The sequence below is a fragment of the Brassica oleracea genome, chromosome C1 (genome assembly GCF_000695525.1).
Source record: "Brassica oleracea var. oleracea cultivar TO1000 chromosome C1, BOL, whole genome shotgun sequence".
In the NCBI taxonomy this organism is placed as follows: domain Eukaryota; kingdom Viridiplantae; phylum Streptophyta; class Magnoliopsida; order Brassicales; family Brassicaceae; genus Brassica; species Brassica oleracea.
Window position 1 is genome coordinate 29,080,012 of NC_027748.1, and position 10,309 is coordinate 29,090,320.

At 41.8% G+C, this 10,309-nt stretch overlaps 1 protein-coding gene across 2 annotated transcripts; it reads right to left on the bottom strand.

Annotated features, from left to right (window-relative positions):
• Positions 1–831: 831 nt before the first annotated feature.
• On the bottom strand, positions 832–4,741 carry LOC106313196 (rootletin). 2 transcript variants are annotated; one of them, XM_013750955.1, is made up of 3 exons: positions 4,510–4,741; positions 4,147–4,315; positions 832–4,066 (listed from the first exon to the last, which is right to left on the bottom strand). In XM_013750955.1, exons 1-3 carry the CDS (start codon positions 4,621–4,623, stop codon positions 918–920), a joined length of 3,432 nt encoding a protein of 1,143 aa, XP_013606409.1. In that variant the 5' UTR covers positions 4,624–4,741; the 3' UTR covers positions 832–917. The 2 variants fall into 2 exon arrangements, with proteins under 2 accessions (XP_013606409.1, XP_013606403.1); XM_013750949.1 differs by having other exon boundaries at positions 832–4,069.
• Positions 4,742–10,309: the final 5,568 nt, after the last annotated feature.

Here is a 10,309-nt window from a genome sequence, read left to right on the forward strand (position 1 = left end):
GTTTAGGGTTTAGGGTTTAGGGTTTAGGGTTTAGGGTTTATGGTTTAGGGTTTAGGGTTTAGGGTTTATGGTTTAGGGTTTAGGGTTTAGGGTTTATGGTTTAGGGTTTAGGGTTTAGGGTTTATGGTTTAGGGTTTAGGGTTTAGGGTTTATGGTTTAGGGTTTAGGGTTTAGGGTTTATGGTTTAGGGTTTAGGGTTTAGGGTTTATGGTTTAGGGTTTAGGGTTTAGGGTTTATGGTTTAGGGTTTAGGGTTTAGGGTTTATGGTTTAGGGTTTAGGGTTTAGGGTTTATGGTTTAGGGTTTAGGGTTTAGGGTTTATGGTTTAGGGTTTAGGGTTTAGGGTTTATGGTTTAGGGTTTAGGGTTTAGGGTTTATGGTTTAGGGTTTAGGGTTTAGGGTTTATGGTTTAGGGTTTAGGGTTTAGGGTTTAGAGTTGAGAAATGAGGTTTTGGGGATAAGATTTCAAATTATGAAAAATAAAAAAATTAAAATTTTCAAAGGATAAACTTAGAAATGTGCTATTTTGGTCATTTTAGTTTTTGAATGCTATTTTTGTGATATAAACTTAGAAATATGCTATTTTGGAGATTTGCTCTATTTCATATATTTTATTTTAAAATATCTACATCCTACCGCTTACAGATACAACAAATCTAACTACAGCAAAAATTTATGCAGTAAAAATCTACAGTAACAACTTTACAGATACAACTGATTTATCTACAGCTAATCATCTATAACTAAATTTTTAAAGCCATAGTCGAACCGATCATCACCAATATCTTCCGAAAAGCGTAGGAGTCTTCTTTGTGGTTCCATAAAAAAGTTATGGTTACTGAAATGTCTTTCGACTCTGATAAACACTCAAACAACATTATATAAGGGTATGTTACAAAAATGGAGAATCGATCAAATTCATGCAAGAGCATTTAGTTTCTTTTCAGAGAGTTTTGCTCTTCGAAGAGCATCTAATGCTTCAGCTTGCTTCCCTGAACGTTTCAGGGTCACAGCTTTTATCTTCTCTGCTTTGATGCGTTCTTCCAGTTGACTTCTCTCCTGGCTATTATCACTCTCCTTGGCTGGATTCGGTTTCACAGCTTCACGCACTGGTTTTGGAGTAGCTTGTGTCGTGTCTGGCTTACTCGCCGACGCATTCGCAGGACTGTCTAGTCCGATAGCCTTGAGGGCAGACAAGAGTTGAGGATCCAGAAAATCTTCCACTGCTACATTATCATCTACCGGTTCTGATTTTGAGGATGTTGAATCCTCTAGCTGAGCTTCAAGAGTTTTGGCAATTTCGAACTCAGCTTCAGCTTCTTCCATCTTACCTTCCCTACGAAGCTTCATGGCTTGACGTTTGTGGCTTAGCGACTCTTGCTGCAGCTTAAAACGGTCACGACTAGACATTGGCTTCGGAGCAGCTGAACTTGAAGGGCTATTCTCTTTCTCTCGTACAACAGGAGGCTGCTTTGCAGAAACCAAACCATCTCGTCCGAGTTTTTCAGGGGAAGGGTTTTCTCCTTCTTGTAGTCTCCTCTCCAACAATTTCGCTTGTTGCAATGCCTCTTTAGCTTCACTTATCTTTCCTTCTTTCTTCAAAGCAAGTGCCTTTCTCTTGTGAGCCAGTATATCTTGCTTAAGGGTATTCTGAGGAGATGTATTTTGAACAGAAGCTGATTCAATACTACCAGGTGCTGAGTCTTCTTCACTTGCCAGTGTTTGCTGAGTACCAAACTCTGACCTGGACTCAGCTTTTCCTTTCTCTGCAGGACTTGGGGACCTCTCACACTGCTCACCAGTCAGCAAATCAATCATACTTGGCTGCTGCTGGCCTGATTGTGAAACAACTCTACTTTCACTCATCCCACCATGTGCGCTAAAGGAACCGGACTTAGCAGGGGAGATTAAGTCTCCTAACAAGTCATAGTTACCTTGAGCAGCACTTGCAGATTTGACTGACTTGTCGTCCATTTGAGATCCAACTAATAAATCAACATCCATATAGTTTGTAGGATTGATGGTAGAAGCTGCGACTTTCTTCTCAAACTGCTGACCGCTCAAAGCTTCACCCACTGGCTCATCCTTGGGGGTCTCCAGTTCAGCTAGCTGTGCTTCCAAAACTTTGGCATTACTGTACAATTCATCAGCCTCTCCGTTTTTCCCTTGACGCTTGAAGGCAAGTGCTTTCCTTTTCAAGTCCAGAAGTTCTCTTTGGATTTGCCCCTTTGTTTTGGCTGCTATCCGTTGACCAGTAGACTGCATAGAGCTAAATGCAGCTTCTTGTTTCTTTGGTTCTTCATCCTCCCATCCCAAATTCTTAAGAGTCGACAATAGTGCTGGATCCTTCATATCATTTTCTGTAACACTATCATCTCCTACATTCATCCCACTATCAGTAGATGTTTTCTTGCCTGAATCAATCTCTACCAACTGGGCTTCCAATATTTTAGTCTGTTTTTGAACTTCCTCTGCTTCATCAACACTACCTTGACGCCTCAAAGTTAGAGCTTTTCTTTTCAGCGCTAAGAGTTCTCGTTGTATTTCAGCTTTGCTTCTTCTTGGTTTCGTACTAACTGGTTCGACTCTTCCAGATGAATCACCCGCATGATTATTATCTTCATCATTCCAGCCTAAGCTCTTAAGCATCGAGAGGTAACTCGGATCATTTAACTCCTCATCTTTTACATCTACCTCTCCATCATCATCCAGAGAATCAACAGAGATATCAGGCATATCTTTTTCACGAATAGCCTTTCCTGCTGCAGCTAACTTTGACGAATTGTCCAGCTCTTCAAGCTGCTCTTGGAGAACCGCTCCTTTCTTCAATTCCTCTTCAGCTTCGTTAAACTTCCCTTCCCTTTTCAAAGTAAGCGCTTTCTTTTTCACTGCAAGAAGCTCCCTCTGTATCGCTAGCCTGCTTCTGGGAGGATGTTTCAGGCTCGTATCAGCACCTTGTGAGGATGTATTATCAGCAGCAGACTCTAGTTCCCTCTCAAGTAATTTTGCCTTCTTCAGTGTAGCCAAGGCCTCTGCAGCATTTCCAGCTCGCTTTAGAGTGAGAGCTTCTCTTTTCAATGCCTGAATCTCAGCTAAACGTTCTTCTCTGTTGTTAGGAGGAGACTGAGTGTGGAGATTCTCACGGTGACCAGGATCCTCGGTCCAGCCCAAAGATTTCAAGGCAGCAGCAATAGCTGGATCCTCCATATCTTCATCTGTGACATCAAATTCACCATCAACTCCAATATCATCTACAGTTCCCACAAGGTTACCAATGTCAAAATCATGGCTTCCCTCATATTGAGCTAACAGATCATCTTCTTTGTCATCATCCATACTGTTGATAAGCGCGGATAGCTCATCATCAGATTCATCAGCCCCACCCAGAAGTTCCTGCTCTTCAATCTCCCTTTCCAAAACTTTAGCTCTTTTCAGCTCCTCTTTAGCTTCTGCAAGCTTCCCTTCACGTTTAAGCGCAAGTGCCTTTTTCTTAATGGCAATCACCTGACTCTTGTCGATTCCCCCTCCACTCTTCTGTTGTGGGTTAGTCGCCCTTCCAGGGATCTCACGGAGAAGAGACGAAAACTCGCCCTCCAAACTCACAGTAGCTGGTTTCTTATCTTCATCATCAGACCAACCAAGATCCCTCAGCTCAGCTGCCAAATCATCTTTCCGTGGAGGCTTTTGTGATTTGCTAGATTCTTTAGTAGCAGCCTTGTTCTTCTGCGTCGCAGCGGAGACATCTCGCATGGACAGTGCTCTTTTCCGGTCCTTCCTCAAGGATATCTCTAGCGCGTCCGCCTGCCTCTCAAGCTCCTTCCCTCTCTTAAAGGCCTTCAGAGCTTCTTCAGACTTCCCTTGTTGTTTGAGGACTCTGTACTTATTCTTCTCTTCTACTGCTTGTCTACGCAACTCTTCAGGAGTAGCATCCAACTCCACACTGCTGCTGCTTCCCATTTCTTTAGATGTAACCCTGTCTGACTCGGATGAAGAAGATACATCAACATCAGATCCAAGAATCTCACTGAGAACATCATCCTCATTCTTTACGGTCCTTTTAGAGCCACCTGCTGATAATATCACAAACCTATTTTAAACCAAAACCAATGTAATCGATGAGATTTTGTAGAATCGTAGGATACTCTACCTTTTGCAGATCTGTTTTTGTAGCCATGACGCAGCTCAAAGCGAGCAGCTTCTTCAAGTTGCTTACAAGGATCACATATACGCACAGGTGAGTCACCTTGTCCACGTAGGGACATTCGCTGCTGGGTGCAGCTACCACAGAACAAGCCCCCACATCTCCGGCAATGATGCTGTAAAACAAAAACACATAGACTCTCACTTATAAACACACAAAACATGCATCAATAGACAGATCATTCAGTTAAGTGTTCGATCCCAACTTTCAATCAAAAACTAGATCCAGAAGACTGAGTCCCTGAAGATCTCGAGGCAAGTATTGAATAGATCGAAACGAAGAGTAAAGAGAGAGAGAGGAGAAAGAGACCTTGCGATTGATGAAAGTAAACTGAGAAGAGCATCCTTGACAATGAGAAGCATCGACGACCCAACTGTTTCCTCTCAGAGAAGGCTTCGCCGGCAATCCGATCTTTTCCAACATTTTCTTGCGAAAACTAGAAAAGATCGATGCTTTGAAAGTAAACACGTTCGAGCAGATAGATCACTTGAAGAAGACAACCCCTTTTTTTTTCTCCTCTCTAATCTTATTTTCCAGAATTATTAAATTATAAATCTCTTTCCTCTATTCTTTCTCTTTAAATAATAATAGGGCTGTTCGTTTCGTCGCCGCAAGTACGGCGGATGCGGCTATGATTTTCCCGTAAGTTTGTTCATTTCATTGACGCGGGTACCTGCGTCTGCGGCTGCGGCCGAACGCAGCGTCGCGCGTCAGACGCAGAAAAAATCAGCGGCCGCGATTTAAATACCGCGTCTGCTTAACCTATTTACAGTTTTTCCCTTAACCTAATTCACTAACTACCAAAATACCTAGATCTAATGGCCGCAGACGCAACCCATTGACGCAGCTCTCTCTCTCTCGACCTCGAACCCAACTCTGTCTCGACCTCGAACCCAACTCTCTCTCGACCTCGAACCCCTCTCTCTCTCTCTCTCAATCTCTCTCAGTCTCTCTTCTCCGACGCAGCTCGAGCTCGACCAAACCCATCTCTTCCATCTCTCTCGATCTCGAGCTCTCTATCTCCGACGCGTCTCTATCTCCGACGAAACCCATCTCCAGAGCTCTCTCTCTATCTCCGACGCGAGAAACCCATCTCCATAGCTCTCTCTCAATCTCGAGCTCTCTCTCAAGCTATCTCCGACGCGAGAAAATGATCTTCCATCTCTCTCGATCTCGAGCTCTCCATCTCTCTCTCGATCTCCGACGCGAGAAACCCATCTCTTCCATCTCTCTCGATCTCCGACGAAACCCATCTCCAGAGCTCTCTCTCTATCTCCGACGCGAGAAACCCATCTCTTCCATCTCTCTCGATCTCCGACGAAACCCATCTCCAGAGCTCTCTCTCTATCTCCGACGCGAGAAACCCATCTCTTCCATCTCTCTCGATCTCCGACGAAACCCATCTCCAGAGCTCTCTCTCTATCTCCGACGCGAGAAACCCATCTCTTCCATCTCTCTCGATCTCCGACGAAACCCATCTCCAGAGCTCTCTCTCTATCTCCGACGCGAGAAACCCATCTCCATAGCTCTCTCTCGATCTCGAGCTCTCTCTCTCAAGCTATCTCCGACGCGAGCTATCTCCGACGCGAGCTCTGTCTCTTCTCTCAAGCTCACTCTTCTCTCAAGCTCACTCTCTCCAGACCCTCTCAAGCTCACTCTCTGGAGGTATGATAACTGTGATCATTATATCGCTTGTGTTTGTGTGTTTGCTTACTAGCTCGGATTACAGTTCTTTGATTGATTGTTTTACTTGCAGATACACCGACGCCTCTCCAGCTCTCTCTCACGAGCTCTATCTTCTCTGAGCTCTCTCCCACGAGCTCTAACCCCGTGACGTCACTCGCTGCGTGCTTGGCTTGTACGTGTTTCTTCAAAGCTCTGTTTTTTTTGGGTTTTATGATCTCTTACAAGCTTAGTAGTTTTGGGTTTTCTTTGGTTTGGTTGTGATGAAGATAATGAGTATCAAATGATTGGTTTTAGGATTGATTCATTCTTCAGTGTGAAAGTTTACTTCTTTCATTGAAGTGAGCATAGCTGCTTCAATGTCTTAACCACAGGCTTAGCTATATTCTTAGCCACGAGCATGAGGTCATTAGATAGTTTGGAACACTGTAGATTAACTAGTAAGTGTTGTGTATTGTTGAGAGTCCAGTAGAGCTATCTGTGCCATGCATTTTCGTGTTATGATATCCTTGAAACTGGCACACACCAAGTATTAGAGTAGCCTTTTGTGTTCACTAGGCATGGTAGAAACAGATTCATACATTGCTTCTGTTGACATCTTCTCATTGTCATTAAGAAGCCAAGTGCTTTCCTTGGAATGTTGGTTTAAGACTCCAGTTTTGTTGTTTAGAAGTTGTTTACTCTTATACAATGATACGATGCTATGATTATATCAATCAAAAAAATTTTGAACCTATCAATCGCACTGTGTTTCATTAATTTTGCCAGCTTCTAAAGTTCTCTGTTTACTTTAAATGTTCTTACTTGCTTGGTAAAGAATAGAACTTTTGAACTGACATTTGATTTTTTTTCTCAGACTGTCCCTGTTCCTCTCTAGTTTGCTCAGACTGTCCATGTTCCTCTCCAGCTCTCTCTCTTGTAAGCATTGTACATCTTAAGCTCAATTGTCTCTTTTATGGGTTTCTCTGATGGGTTTGTATAAGATCTTAGGTTTGAGCTTGTCTGTCTTTTTTGCAGGCTCTCTCATCTCAAGCTCACTCTCTCCAGCTCTCTCTTCTCCCTCTCCAGCTCTCTCTCTTGTAAGAATTGTACATCTTCTTGTCTTTGTTAAAGTGTAACTCTTTACCTTGTTGATGAATGTGCTCTGTCTTGATCTTGTTTCCATTTGTAAACATTTATACATCATGCGGTACTGGTTTGAAAACAACCAGATTGGTTGAACTTGATGTCCTAAACTTGATGGAATGTTTATAGCTTTGCCAGCTTCTAAGTGTTTGTTATTTTTTTTTGTCTCTGATGCTCTGCTTCTAAGATATTATGTGTTCTGGTTGACTCTACTCGGTTTCTCTCTTCTTTTTTGCAGGCTCTGTCATCTCAAGCTCACTCTCTACCACTGTTCCTCTCACTTTTTAAGATGGCAAAAGATGTAAGGCTCTCTCACACTAGTCTTGCTTGTTATATGTATGGAACCGTCTTGCTTTAGGTCAGTATAGAACTTGAGTATGTGTATGAGATTCGTCTTGCTTTAGGTCAGTATAGAACTTGAGTATGTGTATGAGATTCGTCTTGCTTTAGGTCAGTATAGAACTTGAGTATGTGTATGAGATTCGTCTTGCTTTAGGTCAGTATAGAACTTGAGTATGTGTATGAGATTCGTCTTGCTTTAGGTCAGTATAGAACTTGAGTATGTGTATTGGAACTGTATTGCTTTAGGTCAGTATAGAACTTGAGTATGTGTATGAGATTCGTCTTGCTTTAGGTCAGTATAGAACTTGAGTAGTGTATGGAACTGAACTGTCGTTAGGTCAGTATAGAATTTGAGTTTATGTGTTTCTATGGTTTAGACTTGGACTCCTGAAGAAGTTAGGTGTTTTTTCGAACTCTATGCGGAAGAGAGAAGAAAAGGAAATAGGACGACATCAATGAATAAAATAGGGAAACAAAACATCATAGAGGCGTTTGAAGAGAGGTTTAAGAAAGGGTATCTCGATTGGTCTGTGTTCAAGAACAAGTACGACACAAGTAGAAAGAAGTACACCAAATTTAGGAAGTTGATTAAGAATAGGACAGGTCTTGGGTTTGACAGCATGGGAAGGGTTGATATGTCAGATGATTGGTGAAGTGAACGCGAAAAAGTCAGTTTCTCTTATCTCTTCTGTGTATTTTTGTTCCTTATATTTGCTTCATGAGCTTATATTTGCTTCATGATTCCTCATTGACTCACTCTTTATTTTTTGTTATATAGGAGTGTTCTGGGATTAGAAGATCCATATGGAAAGAGGAATTTAATATGGATATGTTTGAAGAGGAGTTTCGAGCTGTAGTAGTAACTGGAGCAGAAGGATGGAGTGCTCAACATGGAGAAGCAAGCTTGAGTTCTAGAGTCGGTGTAGATGATGGTGATGAAGCCGATTCTCAGCCAGCAGCAGAAACTCAAGCAGCAGTAGAGATAGAAACTCAGCCACAAGCTCAGACACAAACCCATCGCCAAACTCAGACTCTTTCTGGAAGTTCGAGAGGAAAAAGAAAGCGTAAGGAGAAGGATATGGTTGTAGAAGCTTGTGACAAACGTACTGAAGCTCTTATGATGAAGAATAAGATAGCAGAACGGATGTTGGAGCGTCAAGAAGCTTCTAGTGCTGAGAATGTGTTAGAGATTCTGTGCACATTGCCTGGAGTGAGAGAGTGGTCTCCATTATATGAAGCAGCAATGGAACATCTTATAGACAGTGAAGGGAGCAGAAGAGCTTTTATAACAATGAAGACAGATGAAGCTAAGATTAAGTTTCTAGAGCTTAGGACTAAGATAAAACGTGACTATGAAGCTTAGGACTATTATGGAACTTAGAACTAGTATGGAGCTTAGGACTATTATGGAACTTAGAACTAGTATGGAGCTTAGGACTATTATGGAACTTAGAACTAGTATGGAGCTTAGGACTATTATGGAACTTAGAACTAGTATGGAGCTTAGGACTATTATGGAACTTAGAACTAGTATGGAGCTTAGGACTATTATGGAACTTAGGACTAGTATGAAACTTAGAACTAGTATGGAACTTTTGCTTTTGGTCTGATCTTTGTATGAAACTGCCTTTGTTCTGTGTTAATAAAAAATCTTGGTATTGTTTCTGTCTTGCCATTAGATTTCTGTCTTTATGATTGTGTCTTGGTCTGATCTGATCGTTATGATTGTGTAACATTATGATTGTGTCTTGTTACAGTTTAAACATAAGTCTTTTTCTTTACAATATTGGAACATGTACTCATTATCATTTGGATGGTGTAACATTATGGCTGCGTAACATCTGTTGGTAATGGCCCCGTTATTGGCTTAGGACGGAGTCTTAAAGATCAAATGGTTAATCATTTGGTCTCGTGGTTATAGCAAAAGCTTCTCAGCATATATGATTATATAATTATATATATGGTTCTTTGAGATTAGTTATTGCACCTGCGAACTTTGTGCCTGTTATATCTGTGTGATTATATAATTATATATATGGTTCTAAGATATGTATTATGTCTTTGCTGGAACTTATGGTTTTATTCAATATGGTTTTGTAAATGCTTGACAGATGGATATTAGAAGATGAGGATGGTGATTATGATGATGAGCTTGGTTTGTTTGATGTTCCTATCGCTGAGAGAATGAGTCATAGAACAGATCGAGGAGCAGGATGGCGACATGTTCAACAACTTATGTATGAATCTGATCAGCAATGTTATGACATTCTTCGAATGAATCAAAGGGCTTTTGAAGCTTTGTGCAAGATGCTAGCTGAGCGATATGGATTGAAAGAGACTCACCATGTCTACCTTGAGGAATATGTGGCGATGTTTCTCGAGACTGTTGGTCAAGATAAGACGAAGCGGGATATCGCTGCAAGGTATCAAAGATCATTGGATACGGTTCAACGAAAGCTTGATGATTTTTTGAGTGCTATTCTGAAGTTTGCGGAGGATACATTAAGACCACAAGAAGGCGAGTTTGGAAGAGTGAGTCCGGTTTTGAGGAATGATGATCGGTATTGGCCTCATTTCAGAGATTGTGTTGGAGCACTCGATGGAACTCATGTGCCGGTTCGCCCTCCAAGTCACAATGCAGAAGCATATAAAGGTAGAAAGCAAGATCCTACAATGAATGTTCTTGCTATATGTAACTTAGACATGAAGTTCATATACGCATATCTCGGTGTACCTGGTAGAGCACATGATACGAAGGTCTTGACTCATTGTGCGAGGAGTGAGGCTTCTTTCCCACATCCTCCTCCTGTAAAGTATTATCTAGTTGACTCCGGATATCCGACTAGGACGGGGTATCTTGGTCTGCATCGGAGTATGCGATATCATCTTGGTCAGTTTGCTAGAGGAGGACCACCTGTTAGTGCACGAGAGTTGTTCAACCGAAAGCATTCAGGATTGC